The 26,811-nt window shown below is 40.6% G+C and overlaps 1 protein-coding gene across 3 annotated transcripts in view; it reads right to left on the reverse strand.

The window, feature by feature from the left end:
* Tnip3 (TNFAIP3 interacting protein 3) overlaps window positions 1–26,811 on the reverse strand; it is a 104,962-nt gene that overhangs the window by 75,435 nt on the left and 2,716 nt on the right. For all 3 annotated transcript variants that reach the window (XM_075982068.1, XM_075982066.1, XM_075982067.1), the window contains exon 2: window positions 16,304–16,383. In XM_075982068.1, coding sequence (XP_075838183.1) covers window positions 16,304–16,383 — 80 coding nt within the window. The remainder of the gene's footprint in view (window positions 1–16,303; window positions 16,384–26,811) is intronic.

Below are 26,811 nucleotides of genomic sequence, written 5' to 3' on the forward strand. Positions count from 1 at the left end.
CTCTGGGTGGCTCAGTGGATACACAGGAAAAGCCAGCATGCCAAAGGCAAGCATAGCTCCGGAGATGGAAGAGGAAGTGGCAGCTGCTAACCAGCAGTTACAGACGTTAACCCCTGACAAGATGAGCAGATGAAGTTTCTCACTGAGCTGATTCTTATCTCCCTCAGTTCCCCTGCACTCTACTGGGACCGATTCTGGGCACCAAGCTGCAGTAGCCAGAAAGGAAGGCTCCAAAGAAGAGAAGCTGGTCAGACATACACTCGGAATCACAACACTCCAGGCAAAGCATTCTTGTAGCACCCCAAGGGAAAAATCGAGGTTCAGGAAGCTGTGAGACGACATCAGGTGATGTATCAGGTGGCTTATCTGCCTTGAAGATTGCTGACCCACACCTGACTTGAAGGATGATGGCGGAGACTTTTGTTGTTTTGTTTGCTTGTCAAACCCACAACCTTTGAATGGTGTTCCTGCCCAGGGGAAAAAGGGGGGAGCCTATGTAGGCAAGTAGTGCCCAGAGGACAGTGCATGCATACTTGAATGGGCTCTGTCAAAGTTGGGGTGACATTTGGCATTAATTCTGTTTGTGAGACAGGGTGATGTGACCACTTCTACTTGGTCCCTTTCCTGTCCCCCAAAAGACTGCTATATCCTCTTAAACTTCCCCTGCCTATGTTACTACCCAAACCAGTGACAGCAACCGCAGCAGAGGATGCAGAAGTCTTTGCCAACTGCCAACTGGGGAAGACTTTTTGCGGAGAAGGCACTACAAGAATCACAAAGTCTCTTTTGCATAATTTCAAAATTAAGTAGAATATTAACAATCTAAGATTTCTCAAAAAACTTTATAGGAGGGCCCTCCGTACTCTTTATTTAGAGCCAGTTTCTCAAAACTGTACCTAGTTAGATCGCACCAGGCTGAGGGGGTTTTTCACACGTCAAAGCATCGCTTTTCATCTTCACACAGAGCTGCGGCAGTCGGCAGCTGTTGGGTCTCCAGAATCTGTGCGCCTACGAAGGGGCCCAGCACAAGCCCCGACCAGCAGGTTCCCTCGGAGCATTAGGTAACACCCACAGCCTGCTGGTGACAGTACCTCCTATTGCCATGGCTGAGCAATTCAGTCCACAGAGCTGTGACTGGCTGCCCGTTGTGGTTTAAAGATCAGGGAACCATCTGCCAGCTGTTACCTTTCCATCTATTTTCCCACGGAATTTTTGTTGATTTGTTTTAACATTCTTGGAGAGCTTGTTGTTCTTTCTCCCCCAGCAGATTTCTGGCTCCCTGGCCTCTTCAGCTGGCTACTTCAGCTCCTCTGTTCAGGCCCTGTTCTGAGAGCAAACTGGAAGATAACTGAGCCAGGAGGACAGTGTCAGAAAGGGAAACTGATTCTTTGATCTGCGAGGTTAGAGTGGAAGCAAAGATTACTTTGCGATAAGAGACTGGCTGCAAGTAAAAGTAAGACTTGGCGTTGGGGGCGGGGAGTCGGAGTTGAGGGTCAAGGGGAAATTTGGTGGCTTTAGAAACTGAGGCTGACCTGTGAGTGGACTCTAACGATGAGTGTGGATGAGTAAGGGGCAGGAAAGGAAGTTCTGAGGTGTGAGGAAAGTCCAGAACCCCCAGCTAAGCAGAGGTTCCGCAGCTAGCAACTTCGTTGACAGTACTGAAGTTGATGCTGGAGTCATGCCACGCAGACCCCGAGGCAGCTCCATCCTGGTGGCTTTCTGCAGCTGTGGGTTCCACACTAGGACATCCCCACCAATACTCAGCCTTTTGTGTCTCGTGGGTTTGCATTCTGTATCTAAGAATGCTTCAACAGAAAAAAATTTTTTAAATCTAAATAAAATTAACATTTCTCAAACGGACCCATGATCATATTTATCCACCATTAGGTCAGGCAGATGAGAGCAGAGGGGGTGTGTGCTTATCTGTGTTTTATGGAGAGCGTGTGCCACCATGGAGGTGAGCCCTAGAATGCAACGGGAAGAGCTGGACTCTAGGAATACCTCTGTCACCAGCCAGCTGTGGTTTACAGAGCCCTTCAACTCTGCAGTCCCTGTCACATTAACACATACAGCTCATTCAACATTTGTGTTGCAAGAATCCCCTGTGTGTGTGAAGATCTCATTTTTCTCATATGTAAATTAAAGCAACTGCTTCATATGATCTCCAGTGCTTATCTTAAATGCCACGTTTTTTGATAATGGCATTAAAAAATCTAGGTATTCCGCTATGTTATATTAGCTCATTTATTTACCTACTGAATCCCATACTTTTCTATGGCAGCTTGTTTTATTTTTACTTTATTTGTATAAAGATTTTCCAGAGCCCCAGTTCAGGGCCTTACACATGGCAGGCTGTACCAATGAGCTACATCCATTCCTAGACCCCTGTTTTTACATTATTGGGTATTTTTACATCATGCAAAATACATTCACTTAAGCTAAAAAATACTAGAAAACACAATAAACATGTTTGTTCTTCCTTCAGTTCCACAGGACTGTGGTGTTCACTATTATGAGCAGATCACCAGATTGTTCTCCGTGTTCATATAAAGAAATGTGTGCATGGGTATGTGGCCTACAGATGTTTGCAGAAAACATGAGGTCTTTCTTTGCTTTTCTTTCTTCAATACCTTGATCATCCTATCTCAGTCTTCAGAGCACTATGCTTACAGCATTACCTATCCTGACACAGGTATTTTATCATAGATATACCACTTATATATTAGTTCTCACTTTGAAAAAAATCTATTTATTATGTATACAGTGTTCTGCTTGCATGAATGCCTGTATGCCAAAAGAGGGCACCAGATCTCATTATAGATGGTTGTGAGACACCATGAGGCTGCTGGGATTGATTCAGGACATCTGGAAGAGCAGCCAGTGCTCTTAACCTCTGAGCCATCTCTGCAGCCCCTAGTTCTCACTTATTTATGTACAAATTTATTTAAAGTTGTTGAAATGTTAAATATGGGCACAACCAGACTTCTTGTAGAAAACTCCTTATGGTGCCAAGATATGCAACTTTGTGTTCATGAGTATTCATTCCTCCTTGACCGTTTTTTAAAAAATAATTTATTTTATGTGCATTGGTCTGAAGGTATCAGATCCCATGGAAATGGAATTATAGATAGTTATGAGGTGACATGTGGGTGCTGGGAATTGAACTCTGGTCCTCTGGAAGAACAGCCAGTGTTCTTAAGCACTGAGCCATCTCTCCAGCCACCCTCCTTGACCTTTATATTCAAAAACAACTATATATATAAGCACCAACTGAAAAGAGCAAACAGCTCAAACCATGAGAAAGAGTTGGTAAGGTGGGCAAGAGGATACTCTACAGCAGTGTTTGTAAAAATTGAGGCATATTGGGCTGCTTTTCATGTTGTTTTTTATTTGTTATGGATGTTAACATTGGATATTGAAGAAGAAGTGATCTGGGATGTTCAAAGAATTATTCAGAAGTATAAAGAACAGTTCAGATCCCTCAGAAGTATAAAAGATCAGCAATGTGTTCTAATTCATAATGAGCTCATTAAGCTTGCCTTAGAGAAATTCTTGAATCAGAAGGGGAAATCCAGGAGGAGAGAAGGACTCCTTTTACGTGGAATTTATTAAAGTGTTTTAGATATCAGTCTGTATTATGGAATGAAGCATAATAGTTAAACGGTAATGGAGGAAATGATTAGAAACACACATGCTATGCATTGTGTATATATAAAAATTTTAAACCATGCCGTACAAGACTGGTGAGCTGAGTTTGATTCATGGAACCAACATAAAGGTTAATGAGAAAAGAGACTCTACAGAGTTGTCTTCTGACCTTCACATGTGCCTGTGGCATACCTGCCCACACATAATTTAAAATTTAAAAAATTGTTTAAAATTGTACACTGTATTGCTTCATTATTTCTGAAATCTTTAAATGTTTTGTTTAACTGTTCTAACACCAAGTGAGATTATTGGGAATAAAAGCAAGAGCAAACCTGAAGACTTGGGGCAAAAGAGAGTACCATTTAGACAAGGATACCAAAACTTAATAGAATCGTAGTACAAATATCTAGAGAAGTGACATTTCCCAAGCTATTGGAAATGTCCTTTATTGTTTGTAGTCTGTCTGGAACACACATCAGTTTATGGTAATGACCTAAAGCTTCAGGTTGGGTCTTGTTGCCAGTAAGATCACACCTACACCTCGAGAATGGGGATGTCTCCCTAACTCGCAATCATCTACAAAGAATGGGGACTAGCACATCCTCCCTGATGATAACACGTGCACAGACTAGGGTGGCCCAGGAAGGGCAAGAAAGCCCTCTTTGGGCCATTGCCTTTCACTCATTGCTGTAGACATACTCCTGGGCTCTATCTTTTATAATACATTTAAAAACATAAGTGCTTTCCTGAGTTACGCAAACTATTCTAGGAAATGATCAAATTTGAGGAGTCCCACTTAAAGCTACACTTGGCAGCTGATGATGAATTGAAATGTTGGATGCCTGGTTAGCCCTGGAGAATTAGCATGAAACAAAAGCTCAATTTAATGAGAGAGAAACACACACACACACACACACACACACACACAGAGAGAGAGAGAGACAGAGACAGAGACAGAGAGACAGAGAGAGAGAGCGCGCAGTGCTATGTAAGCGGTTTACATGAATCCAGCCAGCAGCATTATCTAGAGAAGAAATGTTGAGTCCAGAGGATGTGGTAATGGTGGATGTTGTATGTGAGCTCTGTACATCCAGCCAGTGAAGATGAGAGTTATCTCAGAGTGTCCTTCGGGGGCCCTATGGAATGACTACAACATTACCTACCCAAAAAATGTTTATGAAGCTTCCCATGGGTCAAGAAATCCTCAAATACTGTTTAACAATATATTCTAATCATAAAAAAGCAAGTTAGTGCCATATTTTCTGGTAGTGTATCCAGAGGCATCTACTTTTACATGACTGCTTCTAAAAGAAATGGTTGAAGTTTGAAATATTGTCCAGTGAGCCATGTTCTGCATGGTGACCTTGGCTTGTAGTTTTAGGGACAGCCAGATGGTGATGAAACACTATGTGCCTTTGCATGTATTGCCTCATTTAAGCCTCACAACTATTCTTAGATCTATCAGGAAAATAAAAAAAAATATGAAGATTTTTCTTGAGAGATTAAGTGACTTGCCTAAAAATTAAGATTTGAACTCAGATGGTCTGACTCAATAAACCACGCTCTTAACCACAATAATGTGTTTCTAAGTGGTGTCCTGAGATAGTGAGTGCATCACTTGTCAACAGATAAGAGACGTAGAGTCAGTTTTGCTGAGAAAGCACTGGTGAGATGGTGCCACTGCTAATAAATTAGACCATTAGTAAATAAGAGAGAAATTGAATGAGACTTTGTGTTCTGCAGCCTTGTTATTTGAATGCCTCTACTCTGGGCTTGACGATGACTGTTCTCTCATCAGGTGAAGAAGATGGAGCAGAAAGTGATCCATCCCCCAGAAAACCCTATCACCAAATACAAGGAGTTAGGGCAGCAACTGTCTACCTTAGAAATAGAATACTTTGTTTGATTTATTTATTTATTGCGTACATAATCATTTTACCATTTACTAAATGTAAAACCAATTTACATACTTGTAAGAAGAATATGTTCATTTATTTTATGTGAGGAGCTGCCTTTTCTTTCTTTTATTGAAAACAGATTTTTCATATAGTATATTCTGGTGGTGGTTTCCTATCCCCCTACTCCTCTCAGTTCCTCCTCACCTTCCCTCCCATCTGGATGCATATTCTTTCTGTCTCTCATAAGAAAACAAACAGGCATCTAAGGAATAATAATAAAATAATACAATGTAAAAAACCAAATCAGAATATGACAGAACAATGCAACAAGAAAAAGAAAACCAAGGCAAAACAGCAAGAAACGCATATTGATGCAGAAACACACATTTGCTCACACAGGAATCTCATAAAAACCCAAACTGGAAGCCACAATATATATGCACAGGACCTGTAAGTTAGAAAACAAACACACACACACACACACACACACACACACACACACACACACACACAAAGACAAAACCTGTCCTATCTTAAAATTATAAGACAAAGAACCTCCAAAATGCCATTGAGTTCATTTTGGGTTGGTTATCTACTGCCAGGCATAGGGACTATACTTTGGAGTACTTTGCCCAGTGAGACTCCCTTGAAGAAAGCTAACTTTTTCATTTGCAAAAGGCTATCAATTGGAGATGATTTCTGGGTTAGGGATGCGAGCATGCGTCCACTTCTTTAAGCTCTAGGACCCCATCTGGTGCAGAGCTGTGTAGGCCCTATGCATGCTGTCTAAGTCTCTGTGAGTTCTGATGTGAACCAGCTTTGTTGTGCTTAGAAAGCTTTAGTTCCTCAGTGTCCTCCATCCATTCCCTGAACACTGAGGTGAGGAATTTGATGGAGACATCAGTTTTAGGTCTGAGGGAAAAAGCAGAATACTTTAATTTTCAATTTCAAACCAAGAAAGCTAGGTTTAGAAATACGGTTACAACCGATTCTGCTGAATTCTAGGTTGGAAAAAGAAGCAAATCACTGAGTGTCTGGTGGTAATGCATAATGCTATAATGACCTGCAGGAGGAAAGTACCCAGCATTCTGAAACAGGGACACTCAGGTATTAGTTACTTTTCCTTCCTCAAGAAGTAAATCTTCGTTAAGACATTAAAGAATGAAATTGAAGTAGATATCAGAAGATGGGAAGATCCTCCATGCTCATGGATTGGGAATATGAAATATTAAAAATTTTGGCGATTTTACCAAAATCAGTCTATAGACTCAATGTACTTCCCAATAAAATTCCAACACAATTCTTCACTGAGGGTGAAAGGATAATTTTGAGCTTCATATGGAAATACACACACACACACACACACACAAACAGGATATCTAAAACAATCCTGAAAAAAGAAAAAACTGTGGGAGGTACCACAATTCCCGATCTCAAATTGTACTAGCAAGCTATAGCAATACAAACATAGTTGGCACAAATAGGCATGCTGATCAGTGGAAGAGAATTGAATACACAGAAATACGCACACCTTCCACACACCTGTGGACACCAGATTTCTGATGAAGAAGCCAGAAATACACATGAAGAAAGACAGCAACCTCAACAAATGGTGCTGGTCAAATTTGATGGCTGTATGTAGAAGAATTCAAATATATCCATATGTATCACCTTGCACAAAAAAATCAGCTCAAAATGGACCAAAGACCTGAACATAAGGCCAGATCCATTGAATCTGATAGAGCAAAAAGTGGGGAATAATGTTGAACTCATGGGCACAGGTAAAGATTTTCTTAACAGAACACTGATGGCACAGGTCCTAAGATCAACAATTAACAAATGTGACCTCATGAAACTGAAAAGATTCTGTAGGGCAAAGGATACCATCATTTGGACAAAGAGACAACCTATAAAATTGGAAAAGATTTTTATTTATAAACTACATATCCAATAGAGGGCTAATATCCAAAATATATTTGGAACTTTAAAAGCTATATATCAAAAAACAAACACCCATTTGAAATGCATGCTATCAAAGGAGAAAGGTAAACACTAACACAGCTACAAACCATTCAGTCTACAAGAGTGATTTGCCTATGCCGGTGTAAGAGTGTCACAAAGGTTGTGGGAGTAACCAACCAACATCTAATTTGAGTTAAGGCCCTTTCGATAAGATAGAACCCACACCCAACGTTGCTTGGATGGTCAAGAACTGAGATTGGATAGGTCAGAGAAATTGATGTCAGAGCCTTTGGGTTGGAGAAGACTGATACTCAGAAAAGGATTGTGGTGGGACTGAGGGGTCACAGCCTCTACACAGCCAACTACAATGGTCTGAGTCTTCTTCCCTCACTTCAGAAAGTTTTGCATCCTTGGCAAAAGAAACCACAAAATTAAACAGGTAAAAGACAGCCAAATGTCAGGAATCCTGATGTGGTGAAGAAAATTCTGGACAAAAGGGTTATATTTCAAGCCGTAGAGTAGCAGCCCTGATGGGAGAGAACAGAGCTCAAGAAGTTGGTAGGTGAGCATGGGTGGGTAGATGGTGATCTGTTGATATCTTGTTAGATATGCCAAGAGGAAATCTGGCAGACATTACTTTACTTAGTGAGGGGACACACAAAAGCAGTGTTAGTCACCCCTTCCTGTTAATGTAACAAATACAACAGAAACAACAGAGGGAGGGAGGATTTAGCTGCCTTCCTAGTTTCAGAAGCTTTAGTCTATAATGGTGGAGAGAGTCTGTAGTGCAGAATACTCTTATGACTGAAAGAGATAGAAAACGGGAGTCCAGGGAGAAGAAGAGAAGGAGAGAGCCCATACCAGATTCCAGTGACCCATATTCATGACCGTTACTGTCTTCTTGTGTCCCAGAAGCAAGTTGTACTAATACCTGAACCTTCTTGATTCAGTGAGGTTCAGATCCAAAACAGTCTGTCACAGTAACCAACTTCAGTAAAAGATGGTTATTAACTTTAGTGTTTAATAGCATCATTGTTAGAAAAAATGATGATGGAATTATTTGGTTCAATAGTGAACAATGTTTCTAGCAAAAACAATGTAGGAAAAATAATCCTTCTGGAGAGATGGTCTGATGTGTTATATTTTGCTCAAAAATATTATGAACTGCCTATCAAACTCCTTAAGTTTACTAATATTCTCACTCAACAAATCTGCTATTTGGAAGTCAACCCGAAAAACCTAAAAATGAATGTACCTGAAGACTTGAATCTGCTTGTTACATTGCTGTGTCAAATGTTAAATGACAGAATTCAGGGGTGAATGTCTCAAAACAAGCTGATGGTTAAATAAATATTCATAGTGCTAGATGACTGGATACTCTCCAAATAAATACTTGCACATTTTCATAAGTTCTTCTTTAAAAAAGGAATTGGGGCTGGAGATTTGGTTCAATAGTTAAGACCACTTGCTGCTCTCACAGAAGACCTAGATTCACACACATGGCTTCTTACAGCCATCTGTAACTCCAGTTCCAGGAGATCTACGTCTTCTTCAGACACTGGTAGGACCAGGTGCTCACGTGGTACACACACATAAAAGCAGAGCAAACACCCACACACATAAAAATATTATAAAGGATTCAGATGTAAAATTTTCTCAAGTACCCATTTTAAAAAAGTTTTATTCCATGTATTTATAGCGTGTGTGTGCTTGCGTGTGCATGGATATGTGTGGCAACTTGTGCATGTGTGCCACAGTGCAAATGTGGAGGTCGGAGGGGAACTTGGAGGAGATGGTTCTCTCCCTCCCTCCACAATGTGGGTCTGGAGGAGCAAAGTCAAGTTATCAAATTTGGTGGTAAATGCTTTTGCCTATTGAGCCTTCTCTCTGGCCCATACCCATTATTTAGTTAAGTTTTTAAATCTTTATCAAATTGTTTATTCTAAGATTGTGATGCATGATTATGCTAACCAACTTGCAACTTTCTTTTTAACTGGACCCTGATTTGAATGTTGAAAATTAGGAATAATGGAAAAGAGCCAGCACAATGCTCATTTTCAAGAGCAAATACAGCAGAGCAGAGAATGAGTGCGACATCGTGCGGAGAGGAGCTGCAGTGGTTCCACGGAGCTGAGGTCCAGCAGGGAGACGGCTTTTAGGAGAGCAGCCTGCTAAGCTCTGTCAAAAACAAGATAAGCTGAGCAAACACCATCTCCAGCTCTGATGATCTGATTATACACAAACAAGCACACAGGACACCCAAAGTAGTCTGCTACTAGTTAACTTGGATGAGGGATTAAACTCGAGCTCTGTTTGTGTTTGCTTTTTCTTGTCTATATTTCACAATCTCTTAACCCCCCTGCATATATGCAGCACTTCTTAGAACTGGCACACACAGGAGTAACTGATGCAAACCATATTCCAACTTTATTATTAGAAATAAGACTCCTAAAAGCATAAGACAAGAAGAATAAGAAGATGGCCATGTCAGGTTAGTTGGCACGTACAGAGAAGTGAGCTGCTTAGAGAAATCTGGCATGCCGGGCTCTTGTCACTTGTCACTCACTACAGTTAATCGCTTTTCTCTTAGCAGCTAACTAAGCAACAGCTAAACAAACAACATGGAAGTGACTGGTAATGATGAAGAATCCTATACCAAAGAGCCTCTTTCTGTGCAACTACTTTAAATTTGTAAATTTCCATATGATGCACAACCTTATACAAACCTATGGTGTGATCATGAAAATAGCACTCAGTGGTGTCCGATTCTAATTAATAATGAGGATGATGTGGTGATATCTTTGAATTTTGTTGGTGATGTTTATATTTAATTTCTGGTTTATATGCGAGGGTTTAGCCTACTGTTGTGCATTAAAATAGTGATGTGCTACAGAGAAAAATGAATGACAACTCAACAACCAGTCTGCATCTCAAAATAATCTTTGCTTTTCACATGCTAGTATTTTTGTGACAATTAAAAGCGCAAACCATAAAGAGATTAAAGAAACTTTAATGATAAGAACAATGAGAAGAATTGGGTTTGAAAACAAAAATATTTTTGATTTAGAAATATTTCCTAGATGTAAGAAAAAAAATGCTTCTAATTTGGTTGGCTTGGAAATAAATTCACAAAGGACATAAGTCATTACACACCTGCTTAATGGAAGAGGACATTGGAAAATAAGATGTCACATAGACTCTATGTCAATAGAAATCTAGCAAACGATAAAAATTTCTGAAAGGGAGGGATAAAAATGACTTCTCGGTGTATTTCCTGGTCTCCACAGTAAAGCCATGTTTGAGCAGAGGCTCTTGTGAGTTTACTGAAAAAGAACATGGTCCCCTCAGGATGCTAATCTTTCCAAGGGATCTGTCCAAACCAAAAGTAAACTCAGTTCCCAAAGTCCATTCTTTCTTTCTACCTCCTTGTTCTTCAGTGTATTCACACAACTTCCCGTCAGAAAACTGTAAAAAGTTCTGAATTCCGATTTCAATCGTGCCCTGAAAATTGGAATTTTGCTAATACATTGTCTTCTATAATGCTGATCTGTTTGAAGCTGCCTCAGATTCAAGCCACAGAGAGGGGGTGCTATTACCCTAGAAGGTCTGTGTACTTATCAGGTTGGAGGAGACAATTGAACATAAATTCTGAAACCTTACACACAATAAAGAATGACTCTGAGTTTCTGAAGGAAGGAAGGGGGAGGGGAGAGAGGAGAGAAGCTGTAATTCATTCCCTGACTATGTGTTGTGTGTGACTGCCAGGACCTAGTGCAGACCTCCATATCAGAGCCAAGCTTCCATGACTTCAGAAATATTCCACTGAGAAACTGCATTCTCCAGTTTCCAGACACACAAACTTCCATCCTTCCAAGAGGCAGGGAGGCTCCTTCCTAGGTTCATAGTGAGTTTGTTATTGGGAAAAGCCTATACTTCACAATAACATCCCCAAATACCTCCTGGATGACCAGAATAGTTTTATAAGTGATTGCCACACAGAGTCCAAAGTTTGAGTGAGCATGAATTATTAAAATCTGTACAAAGACCCATCACTGCACATCCCTAATAGCTGCTTGGGCTTTCCTTACAAGTGGGACCTTAGAAATTGATGATCTGTACAGAAAGCATTTCTACAATGAGATTTACAGAGTCCTATGAAAAACACATGGCTCCCTCAGCCCCATGTCTCAATTCTCTGTGAATCTCTCCACCAACTAAGGATGAATCTCCTTTGTTACATCACACATAAGCACATGGTTGACACATGTCTTTCTTAGTTCATAAAAACAAAGAACTTAATTATACTGATGTCAGAAACCCAGTGCCATTGATGTTTGTTCATTGGTTTGGGAAAATATAATTTCTGGAAAACTGACACAGTTCTACTGCAAATAAATTAGTACAATTTGTAAAACATTTATGATGTATCGCATTCTTTGTATCATGAAAATACATATTTATTCAGCTCTTCAAGAGACTTTTCTTCTACATCAAACAGATTTGACTTCTCTGCAATAGAGGAAATAGCTACTTAGAAGCCCCTTTACTCTGCCAGTTCGTAATACATTTTAACCAAGAGAAGAGGGGGTTAAAAACAAAGAGGCCAAAAGACTTGCTTACAATGCCACAAAAGAGATCGTTTTAGTTTCTGATTACCACCACCATTGTCCTGTTCCAACCCAAACATCTGCCTGTCACCCCATAAACGTACTTACACTTCTCTTCCCTTTATGAGCAAATAAATGGGGCTTTAAGAGACTTTTTAAATAGATAGCAGCTGTTTGGCCGCTAAACACTGCATCTGGAAGGGAGTATGATATTCACATGGAGGAAAAAAACACCCTATTGTTTAATTTTCTTAAAGTACACCAATGTTTTACAAAAAGATACTTGAATGTTTTGGATATGCAGAAGGAAGAGCGCAGTATTTTGCTGCCAGAAGACAGGGTTTGCTCTATGAATAGCTGGCATTAGGTTATGTATACCATGGGGCCAAAGACTACAGCAGTGCATGAGTTCAATGCCAGGCAATTCACAAGACCTGATGATTACCTCCTTCTTCTGAGATGAACTCTGCTTTAGACTAAGATGAATCATTATGGTTTCCTTGCTAGGCCGTACCTTCAAGTTTTGGAATGCATAATCCGTTTAAAAATACTAAAACTAAATGTTATAACAAAAATCAGGGTAAAACATCTGCTTTACAAAAGTTAAAATGAAGCCCTGTCTCCAGGATCACAGCAGGCTGAGTGAGGCTGCTCATAGAACACAGTGGACCATGGAAACCAAAATCGGTGTTGACTTTAGTAATCCCTCACACTGAGAATCAAAGATGTGAGCCTGACGTGGTGGCGCACACCTTCAATCCCAGCATTCTGGAGGCAGACACAGCAAATCTCAGCGAGGATGAGGCCAGACTGGTCTATAAAGTGAGCTGCAGGACAGCAAGGGCTGTTACACAGAGAAAGCCGCCCCCCCCCCCACACCAACACACACACACACAGAGGGAGAGAGAGAGCGAGAAGCAAGGATGCTTCCGCCTTGTCTTTGCTTTTCCTTTGGAATGTAGTTTGGTATATGAACCCTGAAACTTCAAGAGCATTGAGTTTTGCTCTTGCAGACTGGAAATGTTAGAAAGGACTTAGTTCAGAAGAGGTGAGGAGGGAGGCTAATCCACTAACTCTGTGCCACTTTCTGCCTTGCTTGCTCTCATCTCCCTTCTTCCAGCTTCCCGTTTCCCGCAGGCATACATCAACGCAGCATGTGCCTCCCACCTCCTCCCTCTCTCTGAACCTCTAGCCACATCCACCACGCAGGCTAACCTGTCAGTCATCTGTGCATTTTAGATATAATCTAAAATAGGCCTAACTTTTTCTCTTTTTCTCAGAAGGACAAAATTCTCGACACTATATGAAATCAATGCAAACTCTTGGAGGCTGTGTGGTTTTCAGGCATGTTATGCTGAATAGCATGCTATCAGTAGGTTGGAGGCTGGCTATCACAAGTCAGCTATTGCCGCATAAAAAGGATTCATTTTATTCTTAAAGCCATAGGATGAGACTGGAGATTAGGAGAAGAACGGTTAGGGTAGGAATGGCTTCTACTTTTTTTTTCTTTCAGACTCTGGGTATCTCCATTTTCTCTCTCACCTCTTCTCATCCCACATAATTCTTTCATGTGGTTTGTATTTTTTGAAACGGTGTCTCCTCTTGCCTCTGCTGGTCTCAAACTCATTCCACTGCCCTTTAACTCCTGAACCTTCTGCAGCTACCTCCCAAGTGCTGGGACAGGCGTGGCCTCCCCAATTCCTATTCCACTCTTTCTTTGTTAATGTCAGAGGTTCTAATATGACTAATCCTCAGACTACTGCACATAATACCATATTTCATTCTGTTCGTCTGTTGTTAACGTGGTGACTCTTTTCCTTAAAGTAGGCAAAATCTTACAGAGGAGGCAAGACACCCACATCATTACTATAGAATGATAACTAGTTTACAACAAAATACTAAGTTTTCCGTAATTGAAGTTAATTATGCTTTTGAAAGACACTGAATTCAAATAGTTTAGAGGAATGGCGAAAGGTCAATATTGTGATATACTTTTAAAAATAAAAACAGACATAGTAACAAAAATTCAGAGCACACAACTCTTTATGTGTTTTACCTGTATATAACTAATTGACACACACTGTTTATAAACACGTATACAAGACTCCAGGATTATCAAAAATCCATGAAAAGCAAATGTCTGTGCAAACTATTGGGTACCTCTCTGAAAGAAGGAAGCTAGCGACTAAGGTTGCTGAAAACTTCATTTGATTGCAAGCTTTTGCTTTTAGGATTGCCTCCTTTGTGTGAGCCAAATGCTGTAATTAAAACCTATATAAAATAAATATCTGATGGTAAAATATCGGCAGGTGCGTCGCCTCTTGAAGACAGGAGAGCACAGGTAGGCCAGAGGCTGTACACATATGGGGTACTGTGAGCACCGCTGCTTATTAACGCTACTGCTCTTCTCGCTCATCGGTTGTAGACGCTGTTGGCCGACTCTCCTGCCGTCAGTTCCCTGTCCAAGCTTTTAAACAAGAGCCCCTTCACCACAACTATGATCCTCATATTGGAAGAAGCTTGTTCACAAACTCAGAATCTGACAATATGTCTCCTGCCCCACAGATGTCTCCAGTGGAAAGCCTATGTTAAGCATCTGAGTTTTAATAAATTTTTAATCATCTCTCACCTTTAAGGTATTAAAGGCCTGACAAGCTGACTCAACAGGCAAAGGTGCTTAGTGCTAAGCCAGACAGCTTAGCTCAAAGTCTAGACTCCACAGAAAGTGGAAATGAGAAAAGAGACTCCATAAAATGCCTCTGATTTCCACACACAGTCAATAATAGATAAAATCCAGTGTAAAGTTTTGTGTAAAAGAAAGTTATTACAAAAAGTAGTCTCCCCGAACAAAGAAATGTTGGTCTACAGAATAAATTCTTACCTATTTAGCTTCCCCATAGGACCTCATCTGAGCTTCCCTTCCATTTACATTACATAAACAAATGGCCTGTTTCCTGACCCTGGCACTCCTGCCCAACCTACTACTGCTGCAAGTCATGCATCTCTATGTCCATTTCTACACTGAAGTATAGACACCTTGCCTTTCCCTGACTTTTCACAGCAGTATGTTCATCTGACCTCCCCGTTTTCATTTTGTTTTTGCTTAGTTTCCCATTTTGAGACAGGGTCTTGCTTACTAGCTCTGACCTAGATCTTTCTATGTAGACCAGGCTGGTCTCAAGCTTGTGAAGAGTCTCCTGCTTCTGTCTCCTGTGTTCTCAGACTGTGGGTGTGCATCACTACGTCCAACTTTGTGCCTTTTTGTGAGTATTATTATGTATTAGGATGAATTATGCACATAGATTTTCAATTTTTGCTTGTAAGCGGCTGAGGGCGAGGGTGTGACTCTGCCTCCTACAAGCAGTTAGCACAGCATCGTGCACATAAAAGATAATGGAAGAGAGAAGTGAGCATTAGTCACTGGATCAGGGACTAGAAGGAGATGGGAGGAAAGACTTTAATGATGGATAGGATAAAGGCTGTGGCTGAGGAAGGGAGGCAGTGGGCTTCTCACCCTGAACCTGAGCTAAAGAGTAAGCAAATCAGGCCATGAAAATAGACACTTCTTCACCTTATTAGTGGAAGCGTTGCTTCCTTAGGCAAATTTTGCACAAGTATCAAGGAGTCATTTCCAGCCCAGAATCTTCTCGATGGAACTTCACCAAATACTTTAAAAATCAAACGTTTTCCATGACCCACTGTGGTCTTGTTTCTTGGATAGCAATGAAAGAAAATGTATTCAGATCATGTCGAGCAGGAGTCAGAGAGGTGGCTCAGCAGGTCAAAACACGTGCAGTGCAAACTGCATGGCTAGAATTTGACCCCTGACCCCCAGTGCAAGGGGGGAGCTGACTCTTCAAAGTGATCTTCTGACCTCCCTACATATGCCTTGGCATGCATTGTTTCTCTCTCTCTCTCTCTCTCTCTCTCTCTCTCTCTCTCTCTCTCTTCTATCCCTGTCCCTCCCCCCTGTTTCATAATGATGACAATGATGATGAAGAAGACAATAAAATAAGAACTTAAATGGTTCTCGTTTGTACCCACCACCTCTTCTCTTAGCTGCCCCATTCAATTCCGTCCAGTAGATTTTAGAGGTCTTATCAGCCTTATCATTACTGACAGTGGGAAGGCCAAAGCAGAGTATTTCCGTAGGAAGAATGTAACCTGAAAGTAAAACGCCGCTGTTACCTTTCATAATCCTCACATTGGCGGGAGATGGCCACCAGCGTCTCATCATGTTTCTCATTGGTGAGGTGTCGATGTGGAATCTAAAAGACAAAATACATAAATACAAAGGATGCAAGTCTCAGACATGTCTCATGCGAAGAAAAGTCTGCCGATCTCAGAGAGAAAGCCTCCTGTTAAATGTTAAATGCATTTTCCATCAAAAGCCATGTTTTTCCACTCCTGTCTTATTTTCAGTGCTGCTAGTCATGAGAAGATAGACCCCAAGTGTGTCTCTGCCTGCTTCAGCAAAAAGGTAATGCCCTGAGTGTAAGCAAAGGCTGTGTCTTTTGGCTAAGGGAGAGTCTGATGACAGAGGGAAATTGTCCAGTAACAAGGAGAAGAAGGCTGGGTATTCCAACATGTAAGGCATAAACTGTTAAAGCTGTCAGACCGACATGTTTGCAATTCAATTAGCCACACTGCAGGGACAAGCTGTCCAGGAGTGCCTAACCACCCAGTGCCACCAAGGCCTTTCTTCCCAGAATGCCATTAATCCAGATTTTGCTCAATGCGAGTTAGTAATTATTTCCATGATTTTTCAGAATAACATGAGAATTAGTGATGTTACAACTAAAAGACACAATTTTTACTTCTCATTTTTTCTATTAAATATTAATTGCGACTTAGTCACCCAAACTGTGTCAAAAGTCACACAGGCAGCATGGTGCCTCAGATGGTACAGAGCAGACACTTGAGTTTGAAAAATTGCAAGACTCATGTATATTTTGAAAGCCAATTCCTGCAGGCAATCAACACATTTGAAATGCCTCTGGAAACTAGTAATTGTCATGATCCCTTTAGAAACTGTAGGGAGTCGAGTCTATGGGAAGCTTTCTGAGTTTTTTGAGTTTCTGTTGAATTTTAAAAACAAGCCCTAAAGTCTGCTTGTCCCAGATCACTGAGGAGAACTCATTTCAGCGATTGGCGAGCTACCTAGACACAGTGTGGGAGGGTAGCTTTTTGTTTCATTTTGTTTTCAGCTTGGAACAGCTGTTTCAAAGTCATCTGTTGCCACCATGGCAGCCAGTTCCTAGATGAAAGCAGATGCCTCTGGGGACCATTGTAGGAACTGGACCACCAACTAGTGTAGCTTCTTTTCTCCTAATTATGCAAAATTGCACAACTTCCTCTCTTCTTTGTAGGATGCTCCAGAGATGTTACAAAATTCCCCGCACTCACTGAGGAGCAAAGCCTGAGATACCTGACAGGCAGGGGCAAGAAGGCCTACCCTGGCAGTTCTAGAAGATCAGTTTTACAGAAAAGGATTTAATAAATAAGTTATAAGTGAAACCTCATTAAAAGATGTCACAGGCAATGACATCACAATATTTGGATTCTGGGAAATCTTAAAATGAGCATATGGAAAGGAAACCTGCAGACTTCATCCTCACTTAATCCCAGATTACGGTAACCTCAAGGCCCAAGACAAACAATTCTACTAAAATACTTTCCTGAAAACATTTTCACAGAGGAAGCAAAGCTCAGAAAACATCTAGTTGGGTTGCCATGTCCTTGCATGCTGGTGGCCCAGATTGGCGGTCATGAGGGAATGAAGTATAGACACACAAACACAGAAAAGCTGTGATCCAGTGGACTGTGCTCTCTGATGGAGAAGCTGCAGCACTCGGAAAGCTTACTGCATTTATTTTACTCAGAGAACAGGGAGGCAGGGTTATTGTGTAGAGATAAATAAGGCAGCAGGGCTGGTAGATACAGCTGAACAAGAAAGCAGATTTAGGTAATCTTGGTAGGAGAAATCTCTACCTGAGAGCAGTCTTCAGGATGGGAGAAAACTACCACTGACATTTTCTGCGCACACTCAACATTACCACTCAGAGCAGAGGAGGGGTTTGCTGTCTCTCTGGGCTTTTTCACAAGAAGCTTTTGCCACTCCCATGGGTTTGGGGCATTGGGACCTTTGACATGGTCATGCAAGTGTCAAACAATACACATTAATTTGGGACTTCACTTGATTCCTTCACTGGGTGCTCATGAACTTACTGAATTTCCCTTGGGTGGTATGAAGACTAGCAGGCAGACAGAAACACCAGCCAAGGATTCCTGAGCCAGAGGCCCATCTGGTACTAGAAGCATACTGCAACTACCTTTAATTATAGCTCCTTCATATATTATACGTTGTAATTCAAGAGATTTTTACCTCATTAAACATTTTAAATACTTGAAACAGATCTTAAATGAAATAACCAAGCTGGACACCAAAGATGATGATATTTTAAACATGCATTGATTCCTTGTGGATTTCACATCATGCATTCCAATCCCACTCATCTCCAAGTCCCCTTGGATCTGCCTTCTGACTTTGCAACCTTCTTCCAAAAACAAAACTAAACTTAAAAGAAAGCCAAAACCCAAGCAAAACAAAGAAACAAAACAAAATAGAAACAGAAACAAAATAAAAAACAAAGCAAAAAATAAGAGAGAGAGAAAAGAATGTTTTTGTGGGAGCTGTGGTGGGACTTGTTGAGTTGCACAGTTTACCTTCCCTTTAGTGCATCCATCTTTACTTGCAAGACTTTGTTGCCACAAGTCATTGAGGCATCTGGCTTCTGCTACACCATCCCACCAATAACAGGTTCTTACTGGGGCTCCTCCTGGGTATCCTGTTGTTGTCTTGTGTTATGAAGATTCTGCTGTTTTGGGTCTGTAGGTTTGTTCCCTTCACATGTTCCAACAGTTCATAGATCGGGTGCATGTTGAGATGGGCTAACTCGAATCACTGGTTTGGGGCCTGGGTGGTAGCTGGGTGGGTCAGTCACCAAAGATGATGACTTTTTACAAGAGCAATTGGGTTGGAGGTACAGAAGTGTCAACCATTGCTGGGGATACATGAAAATGCTATCAAGAAACCTGTCATTTTGTATGTCAACTAAAAAATAAGTAAAATTTAAAAATTGCTTGTGAATGTTAAGTAAACAATGCAAAAACAAAGGTGGATTGTGTAGTAAATCTCTTAACCTCTATGGGTTCAGGCTGGACTCCCCTGATATTTAAGCCTGAAGTACTAAAGAATGCAACTAGTCAAGTTTCTGCTTTGATAACTAATTAGATACAAAACTAACACATTAATGGCCACTATGTGCTTAGATCATATTGCTCATTGTACACTCAATGAGTGTGCAGTGGTTTTATTTTTAAAAATCTATTTGTGTGTATGTGTGTGTGTAGGTATAATGTGTATGCATGTGTTCCTGTGGGGACACATGCCTGTCTATGCTTGTGAGGGTCAGAGGTCGTTGTTGGGTATAGTCCTCCATTGCTTCATACCTTATCTTCAACTCAATCTGTGGTCACTGATTGGCTAGACAGGCTATCCTTGCCTTACTCACACTGGCATTACAGATGTGCACCACAACAGCTGTCTTTATAAGTGGATTCTGGAAACCTGAACTCAGATCTTCAAGCTTACCTGGGAGGTCATTTCCTGACCAAGTCACCATCCCAAAGTTCTACATTAAAGTTTGATGGATGAGGTAAAAAAAATGAAGATGAACAATACTTTCAAAAAGACCATAGGACGGAAATCCCAGAGTTGCTCCCATCCACCCACCCCAACTTCAGTTATGATTTGCTTTTTAAGCCACAGAAGAAGAGCAGCAGAATGAAGGTGAGCAGGTCTCTGGGAAGAGTCTAATATTCTCATGCCCCTCTGCTTCCTCTTCTGTAAGTGGGGGTACTAAGGGTACCACCTCACATGACTGCCATTAGCTGGAGAGCCTGCCTGGAAGGTAACTTGCTCTATATAATTTTAGAAATTGGAACACAGTATCCTATTTCCCTGAGCATATATAATATGCAAGGATGTAGTCAGTGCAGCAATCATGCTGGTTTGGTTCCTTCTGAAGAGGTAGGTTGCTTTACCATCTTGACTCATGATCACATTGACACAGTTCAATGTGTGGAAGTTGCTATAAAGTATTATCCCTAAGGCTCTTTTTTTTCTAATATCAGTTAATGTTATTTAAGATTGCCGTGGAGAAGTCATCATCCTGTTAAGAAAAATAGGACCTTAGAGGTCCGAAATCCGGGATTTCTTGTTTTCATATCCCAATATGGGTCACAGTGAGGACTTTCTACCCTAATGACAGAAAAACAATCATACGCTAACTGCATAGGAGGACATGAAAAACAAATTCCAATTAAGAGTAGAAGGTTATACATCATTGTCACCAACAGTGGTTTGCTCAGGTTTTTAGTAGACTATTTACATTTTTTAAATTTTTGCATTTTTATGTCTATAAAATAGGAAAATAAAAAGATTAAAGTTCTATTTAAGTTGCTTCAAAATTAGTTTGCATAGTGAAACAAAGTATAAGTCACACATAACTTTTAGAATCAAAAGATTTAGCACCAAAGGCCACAGAAGGAAAGATGCTCAAGAGGCTGACGACATCCTCCCAAGCTAAAAGCAGATATGTTTCTTCCTTCCCATCACTGGATCAATTTCTTCTCTCTCTTCCTCACTCCACACACTTCCTCCTCTTCACAAAGGAATCTCTATATTGCTAAAGAAGCAGATGGCGCTTTGTGTTTGACTTAACCAAAACTTGCCTTGGATTCTTGGATGGAATTCAGTACACCAGTGAAGAGCTTAAGTTGTTTGATTGTTTAAGCAGAAGTTTACACAATCCAGTTCCAAAATAATTGAAATGTGGAGAATAGATGCACGGTTGGAAATATGCTGTGCCAATCAAGTCTATGCTAGGCTGTCGGAATGTGTCAGAATATAAATATCACAAAAGGCATGACACCTTCACTCAAGACAGGAGGTAGTTGAAGCTGACAAGTGATTCCATCTCTACAACATGTATTTCTCTCTGGGGTGTTCCATTTGTAGCTCATTATACTTGCTTAGCAAGCCTGTTTCATTTCAGAACCTGCCTTCACTAAATTTAAAATTAAACGTTAACCAGGTTCAGTACATTTTTTATGATGCATCCTTAGGAAAAACTAAACCATCATCAAAATTGTTATACTCATCTGTATATAAAACTGTGAAAAATTCTAAAAGATACTGGGCTGAAATACATATATGTTCATTCACATTCTTTTATATGTAAGGACAGTTACTGAATTTTTGTAATATTTCAGCATTTAAAAATATGTAACAGGGGCTGTCTGAGGAGCTAAGAACACTGACTCTCAAAGGACTCAGGTTTGAGTATCAATATCTACATGGAGGCTCACAATCATATGTAACTCCAGTTCCATGGGATCTGTTGCTAAGTTCTGGTCTTTGGAAGACATTGGGCAATTCATGGCACATATACACACATACAGGCAAAACACTCATACACAGAAAATAAAAGAATAAAGAGTATGTATTAAGCCTTTCTCCCAGACCCCAATGGAGACCCACCAGTAGAAGGTTAATAAAACATTGTTAACACTAAAAGAGTAATATATCAGTATTAATTTAGTGTATTAACTAGTTAAATATTTGCCTTTTTCCTAGCAGGGAATCTATGTGCATTGCCAATCGGGGTTGCTGATAAGTTCTGTGGATTCTAATTTTAACTTCTTCATAAGAAAGCAACAATGCTTTCTGAACACATAGTGCTTGTAGATTTTTATGATATTTTCCAGTTACATTCATATTCATTCTGATGACTACCTGTGTTGATAATTTCCCAGGCATACAAGTTAGGTTGCACAATACTCTCACTTTTGAGATAATAAAACACAGTACACACAACATAGCACATAGACATTCCACTTAGATTATGTTCATCACAGAAAGTCATAAATTCACAGTAGCTTGGGAAGACAAACAAACCTGCCATGAAAGGATGGAGATCTGTGTTCTGATCCCTAGCAAGCACATCAAAAGCCAGAGATGGCTGTGCACATCTGTAACTGGTGTTGTGGGGCATAGACAGGATTACTTGGGCTTTCTGGCTGCCATCTTAGCTTCAGGTTCAGTGAGAGACTCTGTCTTAAAGGAGTACTGTGGGGAGTGACAGACAAGGACACCTGATGTCATTTATTCCTTCAGCTTTCACATGCATATAAGCAGGTACACTAACATACACATGGACATGCAGTGCACACACGTAATATATACACACACACATAATGTATACACACACATACACACATAAAGCATGCACACACACAGACACACACATAAATGGCCTGCCCTTCGTGCCATTCCTATTCTGTAGAGTGGGAACAGTGGTTGGGAGTTGACTGGGTGGAGACTGGGAAGTCGGGCAGACCCAGCCAGGAGTGGGCAGACACCTGCAGAGTCAGGAAGCTGAAAAACAACAAGTGTTCATATGGTGTGGTAAATGAGCACATGAATCTCTGTTCTTGCTTCATTAAATTTATTTAAGAAAAAAAAAGCATGAGTGGAAGGTATAGAATTCTTAATATTTAGTTATCTATTTGTTTCTAGTAACTTCTGTGAGTACCCTTTTGCAAATTTCAAAGCATAAAATATTTTATGCCAACATGTTGATGATAATAAGTAATACTATACTCTGATATTATCATCAAAATAAAATAGGATAAGAAGTAACATAAAGGAAAAATACAGTAAATTAGAAATTATAGATTTTGTTTTGTTTCTCTATATGCATTTCTGGCTCAATTCTTAAATTAATTAAATGTAAGCTCTTAAGCCTCTGACTTTCTGGCTGTCAATCTTCAGGAGAATCAGCCTAACTGTGTCATCTCTATGGTCACTAGAAGTCTGAAACTACAACTAACACATCCAAGAATTAACAGTTGGCGCTAGGACTGTGGGGAGGACCCTCACTTCATAGCGCTGCTGTTGCCAGTCTCCACGTTTGCCGCCTTCAAAGCAGAACGGGGAATCGCATCGTCTAAAAACTGCAATCTAATGTGTCAAACATTTATGTGCATGTAATACTTTGTCAAGTCAACTGATAAGAAACAGTGTTTCTCCAGAGTGTGCAAGCCACTGACACTGCCATCCACACTTGCCACTATGGCGACATCCTGGCGACAATGGTTGCTCTGCCCATTTTCTGTCTAATGTTATAGCCATCTTCTTAAAACAATCTTGTCATCAGCCCTTTTCATACACACATAATAACAAATCTCCGTGGTCTTCCATCACAGGGACAGAAGCTGTTAGCACAGCTGAAAGGATCTGAATTCTTCAAATGGGTCACTGGACTCTCTCTGGTGTTCTCCCCAGTCACCACGTTGACAAGTCCCTCCGAGGAACAGGGCTCTCTTCCCTTGTGCCCACTAGGCTCCCTACTCCCAGGAATTCTTCTTCCCAGAAGAAGCAGTTGCTCCCAGGTCTCTGTAAATCCTTTAGTATGCAAATTCACAACTTCCTCAGTCCTCTTGGCCGTACAATTTTTGGAGTGTATGATTATTCATGCCAGATCGTTCTTCCACAATAGGCTCTACATTCTATGAGTTGGTTGTTCTGTAACAAATGAACACCCCAGACACAGTCTAGTTCTTGGGATGCGTAAGTGTCCCAGAAACAGGGAATGAATGAACTGAATATTAAGTATGGTAGCAGATGGTTTTGTAAGGAACTGTAAAGCATCTAGTACAGGATTTAGAAAACATTTCCCTAATAATGCCTTAGATATTGTGTTCAGCTTAAATCACTATTCCTACACAAAGTAACCTGTCTGTTGTTCAGGAAGTCTTATATATACCTAGAGTCACCCATAGTAATTGTGTACACGCACACATGAAATAGAAGTACACCTGCTTAGAAAAATAAAACAATACAGTTAAGTATGAAACTTACCAAATTTACAAGTACAAAGCTAACACACCAGTATAATGTTTCAGGCTATTTCTGATAACTTCAATGAGAGCCGAGGCAGGTGCTCAGTTTTGTTTGTTTGTGACCAGTGTCTCCCTGTGTAGCTCAGTGTAGCCTCAGGCTCACTATGTAGCTCATATTGTCCCAGAACGCTTGGACTTCCTGCTTTGGCCTCCTAGTACTGGATTCTTAAAACCCTATTGGGGTTTTAAGAATATGATGATGTCAGCCAACAGCAGCAATAAAAGAGTGTATCTTCTACACTTTAATTCATTTACTGTCTCTAGCCAGCAGGAGTCTCATACTTAACTAGCACCAAAGTTGCTTGTTGTGTGGAAGAAACTGGAGGGAAGGAAACTGAGACACCCGTCTCATTTACAGTAATGGCTCTAGGGAAATTAAAATGAGAGACCTCTGGCTATACATCATTTGGATAAATCAAAAGAAAGAACCAAAGAGCTATGGTTTGAGGTACTTTTTCCATTTCATATTTCTGAGAATGGTGTTAAAGCAGGGGACTTTTACCACCTGTTTCCTTCTAAGAAATCTTTTGCTTTACGGCAGGCAAGTTTTGCTACCACAAATTCTCCGCAATTCAGTCCCATCAGGGTATCTGCATTTCTGTCAGCTGAAAAATTGGCACTTGGGAGACTGCAATTCCAAATGTTCCCAAGCCCAGGGATCAGTAGTCAGAACCCAGAGTCCCTCACCCTTGTTACTAGAAACTGCTACCTATAGATAGCATCCAAAGCTCATTCTAGTACCATGAGTCACGGCAATTGGTGAGCCTAGGATTATTGAAACCCTGCTGTTGTGCACGTGGGCTTGAGCCCATCAATGACTAACTTCTACCCTGGGAAGTAAGTCTTATGTGTGGAATGATCCCACATCTGCAGCAAGGTAAGTGTCCCCTTGTTCTTCGTCTTTGTTTTGCTTTCTCCTGGGAGGAACTCTTGCATTGTAGATATATATTGAACAATTTCAATTAGAGAGCCTCAAATTACAAATTCAGATTTGAAGTATTTTGATTGGAAGGCCTATTAGACTTAAAATAAAAGGAAACGGCTTTCCCCTTGTCTCTTATGTTCAACAAGTTAGTTCCCGCTACGCTAAATTTCAGCTGTGAAGCAGATACAATGCTGGCCTTTCTCAAAAGGAGGAGCCTGCAGCAGTCTTCCACTCCCCTGACTACAACTATTATGAAAGCCAATGTGGATAATTCTCAAAAAGCTAAAAAAAAATAAATCTGCCATGTGAGCCCGCTATACCACTCTTTGGCATATGCCCAAAGCAATCAATATTCTACTCCACAGACGCTCGACATGTTGATTGCTGCTCCATTCACAACAGCTAGGAGATGGAAACAATCTAAATGTCTTTCAATTTATGAGTGGCTAGTGAAAACGTGGTACATATACACTATGGAATATTATTCAATTACCAAAATCAGGAGGATAAAACAAAACCTTTGCTAGGATGGGAGGAGTTGTTGAGGAACAATAAAATGAGACTAGTAAAATTCAAATAATTACCAGGGAAATGGAAAAAGGGGGGAACTTTAGCAACGTGGTGGGAGGTAAATATAGAATAGCGTAGCCAGAAAGGAAAGAGGACTAACAAGATGCAAGTGATCTGATAAGGTACATTGGAAAAGGGGGTCTCTTCAGGAAAGAAGAAAAATATAGCAGGAAAAATATGGATGGCTGAGAAAAGTCACAAGGGATTATATTATTATTTACCTACAAAACCCTATAATGCATATATTTCAGTGTATAAATACACGTATACCATTTTAAAGAACTTTTATCATCTGGGCTGATGGTGCCCCTTCCAAATAGACCAAAGGTCACCTACCAAAAACAACAATATCAGATATGAGAATCCCTCTTTAGAATTGTTGGCTAGGGTTGTATAAGAGCTTCCCAAAACATACAGCCTATTGTTGTTCCCTTTGGTTGTCCCCCCTCACCCTGAGGTGGAGGGTAAGTTCTTATTGCTAAAGATATCATACACTTCAGAAACAGGACCCGGAGACCCCTGATCTGAAACTGACCTGAATGTCCCATTCCTGAGGATTAGCTTTCATGGTACCAGAAGGTACCACACAAGCTTCCAAGGCAGGGAAGCAACCAACAGTCCTACTCAACTATCATGCCTATGAATCACATCAATGACCAGCAAAGCATAAAAACCTTGCAGGTACAGTAGTGGCACACATACACGGGTGGTAACCAATAGCTCTCTAATTGGTACTAAAACCAATTAGTCAGCAAGAAGGCAACAAAACCTAGTGCTAGAAAGCTAACTCAATACTAGTGAAATCATGATTATTGGATCAGAGTCCACAATCACTACTTTACTAAACCAGCATAACCTCTAACAGTAATCTGTACATACTTATCCTTACACCCGATCTAAGTCTTCACCCCTCACTAAGGAAAGTATTCTTCAGAGATCACTACTGAAAACTACAAGCAATCAAAATGCAGAGTTGTGGAGTCCAGTCACAATGGATTACATCTAGAAAACACGTCCACACGTAAGGTTCAGGGAACATTGCTGAAGAGGGGAGTTGTAAAAGATTGTAAGAGGCAAAGGATCAGGGAAGTTTGCTGTGACATTTTTGTATCCTAGTAATATCAGAAGCCATAGCCATACTATCATCTCACCAATATGACCACCCAAACATGAG

This window comes from Microtus pennsylvanicus, chromosome 8, assembly GCF_037038515.1.
Source record: "Microtus pennsylvanicus isolate mMicPen1 chromosome 8, mMicPen1.hap1, whole genome shotgun sequence".
Lineage (NCBI taxonomy): Eukaryota > Metazoa > Chordata > Mammalia > Rodentia > Cricetidae > Microtus > Microtus pennsylvanicus.